At 22.9% G+C, this 20,473-nt stretch overlaps 1 protein-coding gene across 6 annotated transcripts in view; it reads left to right on the forward strand.

The window, feature by feature from the left end:
* The window catches only part of LOC122508249 (potassium/sodium hyperpolarization-activated cyclic nucleotide-gated channel 2), a 242,980-nt gene that overhangs the window by 151,631 nt on the left and 70,876 nt on the right, over positions 1-20,473 (forward strand). For 4 of the 6 annotated variants that reach the window (XM_043621494.1, XM_043621496.1, XM_043621497.1 and 1 more), the window contains exons 1-2: positions 9,152-9,284; positions 12,723-12,993. In XM_043621494.1, coding sequence (XP_043477429.1) covers positions 12,731-12,993 — 263 coding nt within the window. In that variant the 5' untranslated portion in view covers positions 9,152-9,284; positions 12,723-12,730. Of the gene's footprint in view, positions 1-8,949; positions 9,285-12,722; positions 12,994-20,473 lie in introns of those variants that run through there. The other 2 variants (XM_043621500.1, XM_043621499.1) reach the window with 2 other exon arrangements.

The following is a 20,473-nucleotide window of genomic DNA, read 5'->3' on the forward strand; positions in this document are numbered from 1 at the left end:
CCTGAGAATCATTTTATTATTTATAAAAATGATTGAATTCTTGCGAAGAATTTTACTATTTATTTATTTTATTTATAAAAATAATTGAATTATTCCGAAGAATTTATTACAAATTTTAGAAAATAAATGAATTTTATGTAAATATTTGAAAAAAATTAAATTTTTTCGAGGAATTCTATTAAAATTGTTTTGAAAATAATTAAATTTCTGCAAGGAAATTTACTATTTATAAACATAATTGAATTATTGCAAAGAATTTTACTATTAAAAACAAATTGAAATTTTAAGAAGAATTTATTAAAATTTTAGGAAATAATTGAATTGTTTTGAAGAATTTTATAGAAATATTTGAAAATAATTCAATTCTTTAGAGAAATACAATTTTGAGAATTTTGAAACATTCAATTATTGAATAAATTATTTATTTTAGTATTTAGTTGATTGTAAAATAAAGAAATAATTGAATTCTCGTGGAATTTTTTAATAAATATTGATTAAAAATTGGATTTCAGTTAGAGTTTTAGATAATAATTTAATATGGAAAGCATTTAAGCACAAATTTTTAAAAATAATTGAATTTTGAAAAGGTTTTAAATTAAAATCTTTGAAATGTAATAAAACATTTTTTTGAGTATCTAATAATTTTTAGAGTGAATCAGAATATTCTTTAGGGTCAGGGAAAAAGGGAAAATCAGTCAGGAAAAAGTCTGGAAATCAGGGTAATCTCAGGGAAAAAGAAAATTAAATTTTTATAGCATCCCTGAAATAGAAAATCACACCAATTTTTTTGCAAACAACGTTGTCGAAAAAAAATTGTTGAACAAAGTTGAAAGAAATTGAAAATTGCTTAAAAATGTGATTATTAAAAAAAAAGTATCTATGTATATACATAGCTGAGAAGATTTTGTCAAACGAAAGTTCACTCTTCTTTACTCACTGAAAAAGTGAAAAGTGAATATGAATATACAATATAAGTATCGGGCACCGGCGAACATGAAAGGTTTCACTGTTGTTCTTTTTTTCATTCTCTTTCGTTGTTCAATTAATATAGCGAATCATTTGAAAGTTGACAATCGAAAACGAACCTTGGCACCATTTTTCCTAGGCATTTCGAGTGCCTCTTGAGGTTTTTGCCTTGTCGACTACTGCATCCCTTTAACTTTTGGACCATTCTTAAAATAGAGTTTCTAAAGTGTCGGCTGGAGGTTGTTTCACGTACATATGCATTAGGAATGTATGTCTAATGCATACACATGCATTTCCCAAAGGTGTCTTATCTGAATCCAGTTCCAGGTAAGCATCAGGCTTTACTCTGGTCGTTAAGTACCGTCCACAATCTCTTTCCCCTCCAACCCCCTTTTTGTCGACCTTCAACCCCCTCGTAGTAGCTCAAGAAAAAAATAAATCCTATCAGTCTGAAAGTGTTTTTCCAACAGATAAACACTGTCCGCGATAGTGAATCTTTCATTTCTTTTTTTGTCCACAATATTGTCGCATTATTTATTTTTTTTATTATTATTATTATTATGAGTGCCTTTCATCGGACAATTTCCTCCTATAGTGATTTTGACTATTTGTGTGACTTTCAATTTTTCTACTTGATGCACCTCTGTCGGATCCTCTCTCACTAATTGGCGATGATTTCTATTATTTACGGCAGGTTGGTTTTTATTTCACACATAAATTCACATATTACGTTTTGTTAGATTTTGTCGGGGAAAAAAGAAGAGTATTCTTTGATATGCGCCTCAACAAACATTTACTTGGTAATGTTTCTTCTAAACACATCTCGGGGTGGAATTTGTTTAATTTAATAGAAACTTGTTTTTCTATTAGCTAAATAAATAAATATTGATCATTGTCTGCCTAATTCAACACAAACATTTCATTTATTCAATATTTATTTTATTCAATCAAACCTGTTAGAAAAATTTTTTTTTCACAATATTTACCTACTATAAAAGAAATAACAAATATTTATCAAAATCATTTATAGTTAATTTAAATAATAATGAAGCAATTTCTCTCTTTCTGCTTCTTCATTCTTTTCTCTACTAATCTTATGAATTTTTCTCGAACATCATTTTTCTACTTATTTATTTCATTAAATTGTAGATTAATTAAAGTAGATTAAATCTACTTTAATTAATCTACAATTTATTGAAATAAATAAATTTGCATTATTTGAATTGAATCTTTTCAAAAAAATATTTTTTTAGAAAAATATGATAATAAAATTAAAGAGTATTTGTTTACTAAAATTTATTAATTATTAAATTATTTTGTTAAAGTTGACTTAAATAACAATAAAAGAAATATCTTTCTAGAGTTTCTACTTCTTTCCAAATTTTTTTCTACTAATTTTAGTAAATTTTTATTCAACATAATTTTTCTATTTAGCTCACTAAGTTGTAGTTAAATTATTAATTTGAAATTTATTTAAACCAAAAATTTTTTTCTATAAAATTCGTATTTCATCGAATTTTGTTCGGTCTGGATTTTTTTTTACACAATTTTTTTCCCTTGCAAGAAATTTTGTGAATTAAATAATTATTCAAAAAAATTTAGTTTCTTCCCTTTGTCAAGAATAATAACTTTTGAAGAAGAATTATTTTTCCAGATAGAAATTTTTTTTAATGAAAATTGAGCTAATTAAGAATTCTGCTGAATAAATATTTGCAGTCAAGTGAAATAAATCAAAAATTTCTTTAAAATGAATTCGGTTAAAAAAAGCTTCTTTAAAATAGAATAATTTGTGTTAACAGATTCTTTTAAAAAGAAATTTTGGCAAAATTTTGCTAAATTAAAAAGTTTTCTTTTTTTACAGAACTTAAAATAAAGATATTAGAAAAAAAATATTTCAATTATTTTCAATACAATCTCAATAAAATCCAATAATAAAATTTGTAATTATAATTATTAACAGACACGATTATTTTAAAAAGTTGAAGAACATTGTTTAATATAATTATTTTCAAAGTTTTCAATTAAAATTATTAAAAAAAACTACATTATTTTCAAAAAACTTAAAGAAATTCTTCAAAAGAAATTAATTATTTAGAAAAACTCTAATAAAATTGTTTAAATGAATTTAAGTATCTATTCTTCAAAAGAATTCCATTATTTTCAATATTTTAATAAAATTCTTTGAATCAATTAAATTACTTAGAAAAATTGTACAATTAATTATTAAAAATAATGGATTTATAATAGAATTTTAGTTAAAAACACTAGAAAAAATTTACATTTTGGAGAAGTTACAAATTATTGCAAAAATTCAATTATGTTCAAAGGTTTAAAAAAAAAACCTTGTCAAAATTTCAATTATCTTTATAAATAATAAAATTCTTCTCCAAAATTCAATTATTTTCAAAAACTTTATTAAATTTATTGCCAAAATTTCAATTATTTTCAAAAATTTTCCTCAATTCAATGATTTTCAATATCTACTGTTTTAAGAAATTTTTCCAAAAAAATTCAATTATTTAAAACAAATTTTAGTAAAATTCTACGAAAACATTTAATTATTTTCATAAATAATAAAAATATCACAGGAATTCAATTATTTACAAAGATTGCAATTATTTTCAAATTTGTTATTTTCTTCGTAATAATTCTATTATTTTCATAAACTATTCGATTTTTTACATAGATTCAATTATTTTCATAAATAATAAAATTGATTTTTAAGAATTCTGCTGAATAAATATTTGCAGTCAAGTAAAATAAATAAAAAATTTCTTTAAAAAGAATTCGGTTGAAAAAAGCTTCTTTCAAATAGAAATTTCGGCAAAATTTTGCTAATTTAAAAAGTTTTCTATTATGTAAGAATTTGAAGCAAAAATATTAGAAAAAAATAATTCAAAAAAGAAAATTCACTAGAATGAAAATACTTGTAAAATTTTATGTTAATTTAAATTTTGTCGCCTTCATTTTTATAGTGTACATGAGGAACATAAAAAATATAGTAAAAAAGTAGCAAAAAGCGAAATTCATACTTGAATTTCTAGGTTAAAATTTGACCTAGAATATTTTAATATTACTCTCATGTCAGCGGCAAAATCTCATTGAATTACATCAGAAAGGATGGCAGCAACAATACTGAGTGATGAAGAAGAAGAAAAAGAAGAAGAAGAAGAGGAAAAAGAAAAAGAAGAGAAAAAAAAATCTCAAGTTCCCTTTAGATCTTGGCAAAGCTCGTAGGTTTTGAAAGATTATTGCAGTCTTGTTTTTTCGTCCGGAATCTAAAGTTGTATAAGATCTGGTTGAGTTTCCTCTATATCCACCTGTCGATTCCACCAATCCATATATAGCATTATATAGTTGTAGTAGGGCACTCCCCCCCCTCTCTCTCTCTCTCTCTCGTTGCTATCATTTTATCAAATCTCATGTGTCGTACAGGACGACCTCAAGTAGACCCTCGATTTTCCTCCGAGTCATACAATTTTTTTTTTATTTCCCGACCTCCGCACACATGTTCATATAAATTGTATATAAATTGTCCTTCTTTCATACATGTTTTTTTCAACTTTATCGAGGGAAAAAAATCAAAATGACTTTCGTGAGAAGGAATAAATACTTCAAATTGATAAGATTTTAGTTTTACATTCAAGAGATGATCCATTTCAGATGACACAGTTTGACCATCAATTTAACTTGAAAAGAAGATCCAATAGTGCGATTAAAAAAAAATCCCATTCAGTCTATTTATCATTTTTTTTCCAAATAACCTACACATTTTCTTACGTGTGTCTTTTTTCAGAAAAAAATATTTATCTTCAATATTTCTCTGATATTTTTTTTATGTCAACGATTATGTCTCTCGTACACATATCGATAATAAATATTTCCGCAGAAATCATTTTTCTTCGTAACTGAAAATGTAATTTTATTTCTATTTAGCAAATATTTAAAATAGTAATACTGACATTCTTGTCAATTTTATAGAATGTTTGTTCGAAATCATTTTGTGTACGTAACTTTTTTTACATTTCTCATTTTTTTTACCTACACTTTACTATTTTCTAAAGTTCCTTTATCTTACTTTTAAGAATTAATAATAATTATTTACTATTTATTGATTATAAACATAAACTTAAAAAATTATTAATATTAATAAATTTAAATTGTACTTTTAGAAAAATAATTAGTTTCTCTTTATAGTGACGCAAAATTATTCATATAAATAAATATCGTTCATTTGAAAAATTCAGAATTTTTAGATCATAATTAATATTACAAATATTAATTAAACTTTAGTTGCAATTTACAATTTGGTAAATAAAATATAAAAATTTGAAATTAATTAATTTTAGCTTTTCGTGTATAGAAAAGAATTTGATATGCAGAGAATGCGCAAATTATTCGCGAACATAATTTTTTTCTATATATTCTAAAATAAAGTATCAAATTGTATTAAAATTCCATCCTTTCGGAATTCCAATTTCAATACGACAACTCATAAATTTCGACTGTCATCTTTATGGCAGTTTATTACAATTTTCCAGCTGACATTTTTCACATAGTAAATTGATATTCTCCTACCCTAGTCCATAAAATCTTGTTCTACAATAATGGAAAGTTATTGCTTTATTTTATTTACAAAAATAAAATAAAAAAAATATTTATATTTCCTATTTCCATATTTGTCTCACTTTCGAAAACCATTTTTTCAAAATTAATTTTTCTTCCCTTAAAAAGCATTTCTCTTTAAATCAATTGTGGTTAATAGGATCTATAATTTTCCCAAAAAATTAATTAATTCTTAAAATAGAAAAACTGACAAATTTATTTCAAAATGTCCTTTTCAATAAATTTTTTAAGGAAATAAAAAAAATTTTTAGGAACCGTTTAACTCTGGGTTAAATAATTGTAACATCACTTTTGTACAAAATGCCCTAAAGGTCAATAAAAAATGTATGCCAGCATCTGCGGTTTCACTAAAGTATATAGCATATAACAAAGTGTACAATACACATACACATATTCAGGTATGACCTTGCAGGAAAATATTTCCCTGATGAATATCATTTTAAATATTTTATAATCCCAAAAAGCTGCATCTACTCGCACGGCTTCTGCATAAATTTCACTGTTTTACCAAAGATTTTTTTATTAACTCACTTGCATTCTTATTTTAAAATATATAGTAAACGACAATTTATTTTCAACAAATTTTATTTTTGAATACATAAAATCCACAAAAATGGATGAGTAAAAAAGGGATTTTAAAATTTATATTTAAGACATTTTTTCTAGGAAAATAATAATTAACTAATTATATTAACTATTAGTTTTATAATATTAAGAATTGTTTTTTGATAATTAAATTATTTCTAAAAATTTACGCTTCAATGTTTTTAATGTTCAATTATTATCTGAAATTTTAACTGAAATCCATTTTTTAATCAATATTTGTTAGAAAATATTCTACGAGAATTCAATTATTTATTTATTTTTTTATTTTACAATCAATTAAATACAAAAATAAATTATTTATTTAATAATTGAATGTTTCAAAATTCGCAAAATAATTCAATTACTTAAAAAAAATGTAGTTAATATAATAAGTTGTAAGAATTTAATTATTTTCATAAATAATAATATTCTTCACAAGATTTCAATTATTTAAAAAAAATTTAATTAATTTTAACATTCGTTGCAAGATTTCAATTATTTTCCTAAATAATAAAATTCCTCACTGGATTTCAATTATTTTTAATACAATTTAAAGTAAATTCTCCGAAAAACATAATTAATTTGAAAAATTTTATTAAAATTCTTCAAAAGAAATAAATAAACAATTATCAATTATTTTTAATAATTTTTGCATAAGTTTCTAAAGAATTTTCAAATTCATTTGTTTCCTATTCAATTTTACGAAATTTTGATTATTCAGAAATTCTTCAATTAGATACTTATTAAGAAAAATAAAAACTTGAATTAATTTTAAAAAAATTCAATTTAACTTTTTCAAAATACAATTATTTCTAAAAATTGATGCTATAATAGTTTTAATATTTAATTATTATCGAAAATTTTAACTGAAATTCATTTTTAAAACAATTTTTATTAGAAAATTCTACGAAAATTCAATTATTTTAAAATTTAAATGCAAAAATGAGAAAATTATTGAATAAATGAATGATTCTCAAAATTAAATTTTCATTAAAGAATTTTATAAACAAATTTTTAAATAATTGAATTCTTTCGACGAATTTTAATAAAATTTTTAAGAAAAATTACATTTTTTTCGAGGAATTTTATTAAAATTAAATTAAAAATAATTGAAATTCTGTGATGAGTTTTATTATTTATGAAAATAATTGAATTCCTAAAAAATAATTTTATTATTTACAAAAATAATTGAATCTCTGTAAAAAAAATTGTATAGAATAGGAAAATAATGGAATTATTACGAAGAAATTTATAACAAATTAGTAAGTAATTGCAATCTTTATAAATAATTGAATTCCTGTGATATTTTTATTATTTATGAAAATAATTAAATTTTTCGTAAAATTTTATCAAAATTTGTTTTAAATAATTGAATTCATTTGCAAAATTCTATAATATTAAAATAGTAGATATTGAAAATATGTAATTAAATTTTGGAGAAGAATTTTATTATTTATAAAGATAATTGAAATTTTGACGAAATGTTTTTTAATCTTTTCAAAATGGAATTATCATAAAGAATTTTATAAACAAATTTAAAAAAATTGAATTTTTTCGACGAATTTTAATAAAATTTTCAAGAAAAATTACTTTTTTCGGGGAATTTGATTAAAATTGTATTTCTTTGATTGAACTTGAAATTCTTTGATGGGTTTTATTATTTATGAAAATAATTAAATGTCTGTAAAAAATTGCATTATTTATGCAAATAATTGAATTATTGAGAAGAAATTTATAAAAAAAATTCGTAAATAGTTGAATTCCTGTGGAATTTTTATTATTTATCAAAAAATAATTTAACGTTTGCTTAGAATTTTATCAACACTTTTTTAAATAATTGAATTCGTTTGAAAAATTTTATTAAAACAGTAGATATTGAAAATAATTGAAACTCTGCCAAGAATTTTATAAAAATTTTGTGAAAATAATTTAAATTCTACAATGAGTTTTATTATTTATGAAAATAATTGGATTCCTAAAAATAATTTTATTATTTATGAAAATAATTGAAAATAGAATTGAATTGAAAATTGTATTTTTAATTAAATTGAAGAATTTTATAAAAAAAATTGAAAATAATTGAAATTTCGCCAAGAATTTAATTCAAATTTTTGAAAATAATTGAATTTTAAAGAATAATTTTTTTATTTAAAATTATAATTGGAATTTTGTCTAGATTTTTTTGGTAAATTTTGAACATATTTAAATTTTGTGATATTCAATTTGTTTAGTGTTTTTAACTGAAACTCTTCTACAAAACAATTATTTTTAATAAATAATTAAATATATATATATTAAAAAATTGAACTAATTTCAGAAGAATTTGAATTATTACAATTTTTCAAAAATCTATGTTCTTTAAAATTTCTAATTAAATTCATTGAAAAATTGAAGTTTTATAAAAATTCAAAGTAATACCTTTTAAAGTTTATCTATTTATGAATGAAGTTATTTAATTAGAAATTATTGTCAGAAATAGAAAAAATTGAAGGTTTCTTGTTAATTTTACAGTTTATGAGACAAACAAAAAAAATACAAAAATTCAGAATTTTCTCATAAATTCTAAAAATTTAATTTGAATTTAATTTTCCAGTACCTTAAATAAAAATCCCTGACTTTTCCCAAACCAATTCTACTTTCCCTGATTTTTTCCTGAATTCCCTAATTTCCTTGACCTGTGGCAACCCTGTGATTGTCGATTTTTCATCACTTGCCCCGCAAAATAAAGGTAAAAAAATATTGGATGATAAAATTTGACTTTTTCTGTTTCAGGGAGGGAGAGGGAGGAGGTCGGGGTGCTTCAGGGGGTGGTGGGGGCGGGGGTGGGAGGCGGGCACCCAGCCTTCGTCTCGTAAACGGAAGAGCAACAACGGGAGTAGGTTTACACACGAGCAGTACAGAGTCTGTTCGTTCACCCCATCACCATCTTGATCATCTTAATAACAATAACAATAATAACTTTCATAATTCCACCAATAATCATCCGCGACTGAATAAGGATGATAGCATCAAAATCAGCATCGAAAACACCAATACCTGCACCGACAGTCTCGTCACTGCTTTAGACGACGAGACTCTTCTTATTACCGACTTCCTCGCCGACACAAGTGAGTATTTATCATTCCCACATACAGTCAACTCTCGATAAGTCCATGTTCATTGGAATTCAATTTATCCAGAGTCGACTGTATTGAGATTCATTAGTTAATTACTTAGTTTTAAGTTAACTAACGAAATTAGTTGTTAACTAATTTCGAAACTTGATAACAATTATTTATTTATTTATTTATCCTCTTCGTACTTTTGCAGATATCAAATTGAGACAAAAAACGAATCAAAACGGCAACGTTTTGATTCGCTTTTTGTCTCAATTTGATATCTGCAGAAATACGAAGATAAATATAATTTTTACGATGCTGATTTTTTCAAAAAAAAAAAAACTTAATTTTCGATTTATAATAAGAAGGGAAATGAGGAAAAATAAAAATACTCTCAAAAGAAAAGAAAACAAATTTATCGAGAAATGTTAAAAATTAATGGACGTGAAAAATTCCAGTGCTTAAATAAATTCGACTAGAAAGTATGTCAACTTTAAAATTTAACGATCTATAAAAATTCGAGTTTGATAAAATTTCAATTTTAACACTTATATGACAATTTTTATACATTTTTATACGTAGCGATGAATATCATTTTTTGAATAATAATAACAATAGTGCCAAAGGAAATTTTTTCGATTTTATTTACTCTTTTTTCTTTTTAGTCACGATTTTATTAATTCTTTAAAATTTCGATTAAATAAACATTTTCGAATTTTATTCATTTGATCAAATCATTTTTTCGATTCAAAATCAAATATTTATTATTATTTTTTTCTATATATTCTTTGCTACGATAGAAATATAAATTTAAAAAGAATGATGATTATATATTGTAAAAAAAAAGAATTGAATCAAATTTCATTGCATTGAAATGATATGCGAATACAGCGCGCTCATTTTTTATCACAGTCTGAATATTTTATTTAGAATCGGTTTCGTGCCTTCCGCTTTGGCAATGCTTATAAAATCGACCCCGGCTTAAAATTGCACCAATCCAAAGCAAAATAATCGAGAAAATGTGAAGCTAACAATAATGATACTGGATGTAACGTAATTATTATTGTGTATGTTAACGATACGTACTTCCACGAAACACCCGCATTGTTGTTAATGTTTTCTCCAATGTACACATATACCAATTGATTCGAAAATTACTGCAAACAATAAGACCTTTCTTTTTTATGACCAATAATTAATAATAATAAAATAATTCTCTATTTTTTTATGCATATTCAATCTTTTGTTACTGTTATTATTATTTATTTTATTTTTTAAGGACTTTAGTACAATTTACTTGACAAAAATTATTATTAAATAAATAATTATTAAAACAAAATAAAAAATAAATTTAAAAAATATCTTTTGCTTTAAGAATAGTTTCGTACTTGCGAATTCTAAAAAATAAAAGGACATAAAAGAATTAGCATTAAAAAAAGAAATTTTTTACTCTGCTTTTTTTTAAATACAGTTGTAGCAAAGAAATTAATAATTTCCATCGCAAAATTATCAAAAAAGTAAAAAATAAATTTTCTTTTAAAAATATTGCAAGGTCTGTGTTTATCTGACGTCAGATTTTATTTAAACCTCATAAAATCTTTATTAAAGTTCTTAGAACACTTTTAGTATTTATTACGATCAGAAGAAGTGATTGGCTAATGTGTATATACACTTTCATTTCAAATACAATATCACAGTAACCCGTGTCTTTAAATATAATTTCCATTTGGCAAATGATTTATTTCAACAAACTAATATTATATTCTAATACATTTTTTCGAATTCAATTAATTTTCAAAATATAATTTTTCAATCAAAATTCAAATAAAAATTCATAATAAAGTATAAAAATAAAAAATTTTAAATATTAGTTCAACCAACAATGGTGAATAATTTTTTTTATACATTACTATAGAGAGAGAGAGAGAGAGAGACAGTCTCTAATGTCTGACATTATCAGGATGATTAATTAATCATACGTCAAAGATGAATTTTGATGACATACAAGAGATAATTTTGCTGATGCAGTTAATGGATTTGGCTCAGATTCCTCGAAGCTTGATTAACACTTTTCCAAAATGTCGCGAGCGCGCATCAATTTATAATTAACAATTACGTTTTAAAACAAAATTTATGAATTCTCTCCCTCCCCTCTAAAACTGCATAAAATTATAATAATGATATATAAATAGTTTTGATTCATTATCACCATTTTGCAGAATTTTAAATGAATACCAACTCGTAAAATTTAATTGTCAATTACAAACGTTCCTAATAGGGACAATTTCAATAAAATTGAAATAATTATACAAAATGTCCCCCCCCCCTCCTTCCCTCTCTCTCTCATCGATCTTGTACCTCAATTATAATCTGAACAATCAATTGTCTTCTTAATTGTACAAATAATATTATATACACGAATCGTTGCGCTTTATTTTAAAATCAATATTGCGAAAAAAAAATTAAACATAGAAATTTAATTAGTAATTATAATTTTCTCGTGAGACGAAATAATTATTCATTAATTATTATAATTATTATCAATTAGTCATTAATTATTGTAATTATTATCAGTTACTAATTTTATTTATTAATTATTCTTAATAAATTTATTTTATGTCCCTTTTTTTAATGTGCGAGTGTAAAAATATTCTAAAACAAACTTTTTTTATTTTCCATTGACAATTATTAAATAAAGATAGTGGAAAAGAGAAAAGTTGTTTTTTAAATTGTCGACGTATTTTTGAAAGAAAAAAGTAAAATAAAATTGTAAAGTTTTATACAGATTTTGCAATAAAAGGTTTTTTTTTTACTTTGTAGACTAAAATGCTCGACAAAAGGCTACATTCTTTGATCCCAAAAGAATTGCAAAAGTAATACCGCAACACAGACTCGTTCAGTAATTTACGACTTGTGTGTGTGGTGTGCAGTTCTTAGCTTTAAAAATGAGTGGTCGACTTTAGACCAGTAAATGATTTTTTTTAAATTCAAATATTAAACCGAAAAATAAAAATTCTTTTCTCTTCTTTTAAAATTATATTTAAATCTGTTAGTTGTAAGTCAATTTTAGTTTAAACTTTAAATCATTTTTAAAGCATATAATAATAATAGGAAAATATGTTGATAATTGTGAACTTTACGATGCACTTTACAGTCGATAATTTATAAATTAAATCGAAAAAATACCACAGGCACATGGTTTCAATCTAAAATAAGCAAATACTACAAAAATCATGAAAATATTACTTCAATTTTTCGAGAAATTTAGATGGAAAATTTTTGGGTACAATGTTAAAATTGGTAAAGTAGAAATCTACACTAAATTTCTTTTCAATATTATTGAAAGTAAAAAGTTGTGGCATCCAAATTTTGATCGAAACTTTGAGAAAAAATAATGACAAATAAAATGAAATATAAATAAAAATGCATACTAATGATTTGTTTTAGGCAACGACATGAATTACAAAGGAAGTGGTAAAGTCCATTTCGGGGTGGACGATGTCTCCCTGTATGGCACACCGAAGGAGGAGTTGGGTCCTGGACTTCCGGGTCAGGAAGTCAAACAGAGCTTCCTTAAAAACCAGTTACAGGCCCTTTTCCAACCGACGGATAACAAGCTTGCCATGAAACTCTTCGGCAGTAAGAAAGCTCTTATGAAAGAAAGGATCAGGCAAAAGGCTGCAGGTCACTGGGTTATACATCCTTGCTCTAGTTTTCGGTGAGTCTCTCTCTCTTTCTCTCTCTTTTTTTTTTTTGTTTTTTCCCTCCCCCAGCAGAAACACTTTCATATTGTACACCCGAATATTGTTTTGTTTACCAAAACGCCAATTGCAACATCAACGGAAATTTAATATTAAAATTCTCCCAATATTCCTCTACATTGCACAAATGCCAATTTCCCTGTGAATTATCATTTTTCAAAACAATTTTTTTGAAAACATTTCTCAGAAAACTTTATAATAGAAAATAAATAATTTAATATATAGTAAAAATATTTTCAAAAACACTACTCAAATTAACAATTTATTAATTAAATAATAAAATACTTTTAATTTTTATATTTGTACCAGCAGAGTTAGTCCCTCATTTTTTCATAGTTTAAAAATTTTTTTTTTCAATTCTTATATATTTGTATATAAAATGTAATTAAAATTGTAGAATATTTTTAAATGAAAAAAAGTTTATGAGAATAAAGTTAAATATAATAACTATAAGTTTATATACTAATTTAATTGGATTCAAAGGCGAACGAAGAAATCGTATAATAAAATAGTGAAAAGACAGTGTCTCATTCAGAATTTATAACTTTTCTCAAGAGAGAAAAAAACAAACTTCTCTTTTCTGTTTCATATTAAAAAAAAGTTGTGAGTACAACAATGGTTATTCTTTCATAGATTTCTTGATGAAAACTAATAATTGTATTACGTAGCAATCATAATGAAAACTGCATATATTCAATGAAATCGAGATCCAATATTTCTTCCCAAGTCCGAATTAAAAGTTTATCATTTTACTGAATTAATTTCATCTATATTGAAAAATAAACCCTTTTAAAAATTAAAAAAAAATAAATAAAAAAAAATAAAAAAATAAACCCTTAAAAATAAACCCTTTTATTAATTATTTCTTTAAACAATTTTTATTATTTTTACTACATCAAAGTTGCCAAAAAAAAAATTAATTTCCTTTTTCCCTGATTTCCAGGCAAACTTTTGAATTTTTCCTTGACCCTAAAAAATATTATAAAACATAAAGATATCGCTTACTCCGAGTCTTCGACTCGGAGTGATCGATATCTTCATGTTTTATAATAATTTAAATTTCCATAAAATTAAAAAAAAATAAATTATTTACAAAAATTTTAATAAAATCCATCACAAGAATTCAATTATTTTCATAAATAATACAAATTTTAATAGGATTTCAATTATTTTTAATATAATTTTAAATAAATTCCTCGAAAAATGTAATTATTTTCCAAAATTTTTTGCAAGAATTCAATTACATTTCACAAATACTGAAATTCTTCGCTGAAATTCAAATATTTTCAAAATCTGCTATTTTAATAAAATTTCTTAAAAGAATTCAAATATTTTTAAAAAATGTAATAAAATGCATTCCTAAAATTCAATTATTTTCATAAATTCAATTCTTTACAGGACTTCAATTATTTTAAAAAAAATGAATAAAAATTCGTTATAAGAATTTCATTATTTTCATCAATAATAAAATTCTTTACAAGACTTCAATTATTAAAAAAAACGATAAAAATTCTTTAGAAGAATTCAATTATTCTCCTAAATATAATAAAATTATTCACAGGATTTCAATTATTTTTAATACAATTTTAAGTAAATTCTTCGAAAAATGTAATTATTTTCAAAAACATTCAAAATTCAATTAATTTTGAAAATTCATGGTATAATGTTTTCAATATTCAATTATCTAAAATTTTAATTAAAATTCATTTTTAAATCAATTTTATTGAATAAATGAATGTTTTTCAAAATGGAATTATCATAAAGAATTTTATAAACAAATTTTTAAGTAATTGAATTTTTTCAACGAATTTTAATCAAATTTCCAAGAATAATTACATTTTTCGAGGAATTTGATTAAAAATGAATCAAAAATAATTTAAATTCTTTAATGAGTTGTATTATTCATGAAAATAATTAAATTTCTGTAAAAAATTTCATTATTTATGCAAATAATTGAATCATTGCGAAGAAATTTATAAAAAATTTTATAAATAGTTGAATTCTTGTGCAATTTTTATTATTTATGAAAAAATAATTTAATGTTTACTGCTTAGAATTTTATTAACACTAACTTTTTTAAATAATTGATTTTTTTTGAAAAATTTTATTAAAATAGTAGATATAGAAAATAATTGAAATTTTGAAAAGAATTTCATTAAAATTTTATGAAAATAATTTATAGAAAATAATAATAGTAATAATTAAATTCCTAACAAAAATTTATTATTTATGAAAATAATTAAATCTCTGAAAAGAATTATATAATTTATGAAAATAATGGAATTACTACTAAAAAAATTTTTTAACAAATTTGAAAATAATTGCTTTTTTGTAAATAATTGAATTCCTGTGATATTTTTATTATTTATAAAAATAATTAAATTTTTTCGTAGAATTTTATCAAAATTTGTTTTAAATAATTTAATTCTTTTGTGAAAATTTTATATTAAAATAGGAGATATTGAAAATAATTGAATTTCGGAGAAGAATTTTATTATTTATAAAGATAATTGAAATTTTAACGAGAATTTTTTTAAACTTTTGAACATAATTCCTAAAAAGAATTTTTTAATTTCCGAAAATAATTGAATCTTGTAAAAATTTTAATATTAATGAAAATAATTAAATTATTAAGAAGAAATTTATAAAAAATTTGTGAATAATTGAATTCCTGTGAAATTTTTAAATTTTTCCTTTGGAAAATCTTATTAAAATAGTAGATTTATGAAAAATCATTGAATTGAGGAAAATTTTTGAAAATAATTGAAATCTTTGAAATTTTGCCAAGAATTGTATTAAAATTTATGAAAATAATTGAATTTTGGAGTTGAATTTTATTATTTTTATTTATAAAGATAATTGAAATTTTGACGAGAATTTTTAAAAATTTTTGAAGATAATTGCATTTTTGTGAAGAATTTTATTACTTTTGAAAATAATTGAATTTCTACAATCATTTGTAACTTCTTCAAAATTCAATTTTTTCCAAATTCCAATACTTCCAGTAGTTAAAAATTAGTTACAACCTAAGAGGATAAACAAAAACTAAAAATTTAGGTAATATTATTAATTTTGATTTTGAAAAAAATGGAAAAAGAAAAATTTGAGGAGAATGAGAAGACGCGTTAAATGCGGGATAAATTGTATTGTTGAGAGGTTAAATCGGATAATTCGGACTTAAACGGCCGATCGTATCAAATGACCGGAATTGCCCGCTGTACTCGTAGCGCACGCCGCTTCATAATGCGCAAAGCACACTATCCATTCGCTCTTTGACGTTACAATTGGCTAAAATTGCCAGCAACTTCCTGTCAGAATCTTTGCTAATTAGCAACAGTTTCAAGTACGATAGGAAACTGCCTCATTTCCTCTCACCTTACACACCGTAACCTAGGATCTACTTCTTAGAAGCACTGATACTTCAATTTTATCTCTAATAAGATTCTGTGATCTTCCGCCATTGTAATTTTATATTATTTTCAAAATTTTACAAAATTCCTCTATACTGTTTCATTTATTTATTTACAATAAATTATAATTTTTAAAAAAAAGTACAATAATTTATAGCAAGAAATTTTCATTCCTGGTGGAAAGTGGTTAAAAATTTTATATGAGAATACTATCCCGCAAAATGGACCATAATGTACTTTTAAATTGCGAAAAAACCGTCTTTTTATTAGTATATGATCCAGCGCGTGTCTTCCTTCATATTGGAAAATGCATAAAGCGATAAAGTTCATGGTAAAGTCCTTTGATCTTAAGTGCTTTTTTTCGGTGGATTATCGACTTTCTTAAAAAACGAATAGCAATATGGGACAATAAATTTTTAATCTACACACTTCTCTTAATTTCTATCTCGCTGCGGGAGTAGTTTCATTTTTCTATATTCCAAACCTCGCACTCGATATAATTAATTTTAAAAAAGTAGCAAAAAGACTTTTTCCTAATTTTCATCAAAAATATTTACTTCTTTCTTATCCTGATGCTAATAAATTAAATTCCTGCAATTTTATTATTCATGCGAAAGAATTTAAATATTTATAAAAAAAATTTAATGCAAAGAATTTTATAAAACAATTTTAAATAATTGATTTCTTTCCACTAGTTTTATGCAAATTCTAATTTAAATAATTGAATTCCTAGGAAATTTTTATTATTCATGAAAAGAATTAAATTCTTCGAAGATTTTTATAAAAAAATGTTAAATAATTGAATTCTATTTGGTATTGCAAATCATTGAATTGCAAAAAGTTTTTTAAAGTAATTAAATTTTACAAAGAATTTTATTAAATTTTTTGAAAATAATTGAATTTTGGAGAAGAATTATATTTATAATTAAGATATAATTGAAATTATGACGAAAATTTTTAAAAATTTTAGAATATAATTGAATTCTTAAAAACCATTTCATTATTTATGAAAGTAATTGAATTCATGCAAATAATTTTAGTATATTTCTTTAAAATAATTGAATTTCCAAGAAGAAATTTGTTACTTTTAACAATAATTAAATTCTTGTGATAAAATAATTGAATTATTGCGAAAAATTCCATTATTTTTTGTAAATAATTGAATTCTTCAAAAGAATTAAAAAAAAACATTTTTTTTAATAAATGATTTTTTCAAGGAATTGAAATTAAATTTTTAAGAATAATTACATTTTTCGAGCAATTCCTGTAAAATTGTATTAAAAATAAATGAAATCCTGTGAAGAATTTTGCTTTTTATGAAAATATTCAATTCTTGCAAAAAATCTTATAAACATTGTTTTAAATCATTAATTTTGTCAAAATACAATAAATATTATAAAAATTTTATTTTAAATAATTAAATTCTTGTGGAAAAGTTTATTTATGAAAATAAATGAATTTTGTATGAATTTCATGCGAATTTTTTTTGCGAAATTCTATGAAAATACTAGATTTTGAAAATAATTGAATTTTTGGGAAAAATTTTATTATTTATCGACATAATTGAATTATTTCGAACAATTTTATTAAAATAATTTTTTAAAAATTGAATTTCTGTGAAAATTCTAAATATTTTTGTAAATAATGGAATTCTTTAAAAGAATTTCTTTCAAATTTTTGAAAATGATTTAGAAATCCTCCGAAGAATTTTATTATTAATGAAAATAATTGAAATCTTCCAAAGAATTTTATTTTTTATTATGATAATATTGGATTCTTGAGAAGAATTTTATTATTTATGAAAATAATGAATTGAATTCTTCAAAAGAATTTTATAAACATTCTTTTAAATAATTAATTTTTTCGAAATATAATAAATAATTATAAAAATTTTATTTTAAATAATTGAATTTTTGTGGAAAATTTGATTTCTGAAAATAATTGAAATTCTTTGATGAGTTTTTAGTTTTTATGAAAATAATTGAATTCTTGCTTAGAATTTTATCAAAATTTTTTTTAAAAAATTGAATTTCCATGAAAATCATTATTATTTACGAAAGTAATTGAATTATTGTGAATAATTGTATAAAAATTTTGTTAAATAATTATTTATTTAGAAATTTGTTTGTAAATGCTATTCTAAATTAATTGAATTCCTATGGAAATTTTATTATTTATGAAAATAATTGAATTTTGGATTAATGTTATACATTTTTTTGTTAAGTAATTGAATTCTTTGCGAAATCCTATGAAAATACTAGATATTGAAAATAATTGAATTCGGAATATTTTTTGAAAATAATTGAATCGTTTTAAAGAATTTGATTATAATTTTTGAGAATAGTTTTTTAATTTCCAGCATTAGCGAATTTAAAGTAGTGTAAATTGTTAAAAAAAGAAAAACAGAAAATTGTAGCTTTTAGTGGCTGAAATCTGAAAAAAGTACTCAAATAGTAGCATAAGGTAAAAAAAGTAGTAAATAGTAGGTTTTAGTAGATGAATGCGAAGACTATTCACACCCAGAGAAAAATTATATATTTAAACCAACGCGGAAAAATGATCAGCTACAAATTTCATTATATTAGCGAAATTTTGAAAGATTTTTGTTCACGAAATAATATAATTGTACTTAAACATTCGTTTCCTTAAAGTACTTTTTATTTTTCTTCACGCGCACAAATTATGCTTCTCATTAAGCGAAAAGAAAATAAAAATATAACCTTACATCAATGTAAACGCTTATTATGATCCTTGGCATCGTTTATTGTTTTTGATATTTAAATGTTTCGTCCGTTACAATAAAATCAAATGTCAATTTTTTTTTTCATCAAAGGTCACGTTATTTATTTTTCCCGATTTTTTTTTTACTAAAACCTTCAAGGAAAAATTGACGATGTCAATGATCACTTATACTCTTATTAAAGGAAGAATTACAGATAGAATTTCTCTTCAACTATTATTGAATTAATAGCCTAGCCGGGACAATGCTTTTACTGCTTCAAGGAATATTGACTTCCCAGTTACACATATGAAACTGTGACATTATTAGATTATACTGGTCAAGTCATCCAATTTTCGTAAACTCTCATTGGGTAGTGGTCATGAATGTCGGATATGATCTGCTCCCTTAGTAAATGATCCACATGTCAAAATTGTTTGCATAGTTCCTTCTACTCTAACGAGTGTGAAACTGTAATGTATACATTCTGGAACAGTGAGATCTCTCTCTCTCTCTCTCCCTCTCTCTAGAGAGATTCTGCTCACCTTCCACTTTCATATACTATACGTGTGCTTTACATCAATTCAATTATGACAAATACGACCGGACCAACACAGTTTAATGCGTCCCTTCTGTTCCGGCGCGGCGATAAATTATCGTCAAAACTGTGCCAAATATTTCGACAAGACACATGTATTCTAAAAAAAATATTCAACAACTATGCTTTTTGGGAATTTTATGTCTATACATTTAAGAATAAACCTACTCTTCATTCATCTAAATTTTTTACATTTTAATTTCCCTCGAGAACATTTTATCCAACTAAATATAATTTTGCACCCACGTTATAAAAATTGAAAAATTAAAATTGCTGTTTTGGTTCAAAGAAATTTTTTTTTTTTTTAAAGTTTCGAAGAAAAGAAAATAGGTCAACAGTACTCGATTCACCCTGATTTCCAGACAAAATTTTGACTTTTTCCTGACCCTAAAGAATATTCTGATTCACTCCAAAAATTATTAGATACTCAAAAAAATGTTCTTTCACATTTATTTACGAATTTCTCTAATTTTAAAATTATTCGAAAACAACAATAACTTCTTTTTTAAAAAAATATTTAATCAATATTATTTTTCTATACGAATTAAGATTTTTAAATTCAAATATAATGCTTTTAATATTAAATTAGAATTTAAAATTTTAAGTGAATTTAATTTTTTAATAAATTTTTATTAGAAAATTTTTAGAGAATTAAATTATTTATTTTATTTATTTAAATGTATAAACGGGCATAAAAAGCCCTTTATAAA

Source organism: Leptopilina heterotoma, unplaced genomic scaffold (genome assembly GCF_015476425.1).
Source record: "Leptopilina heterotoma isolate Lh14 unplaced genomic scaffold, ASM1547642v1 Lhet_53, whole genome shotgun sequence".
Taxonomy (NCBI): Eukaryota; Metazoa; Arthropoda; class Insecta; order Hymenoptera; family Figitidae; genus Leptopilina; species Leptopilina heterotoma.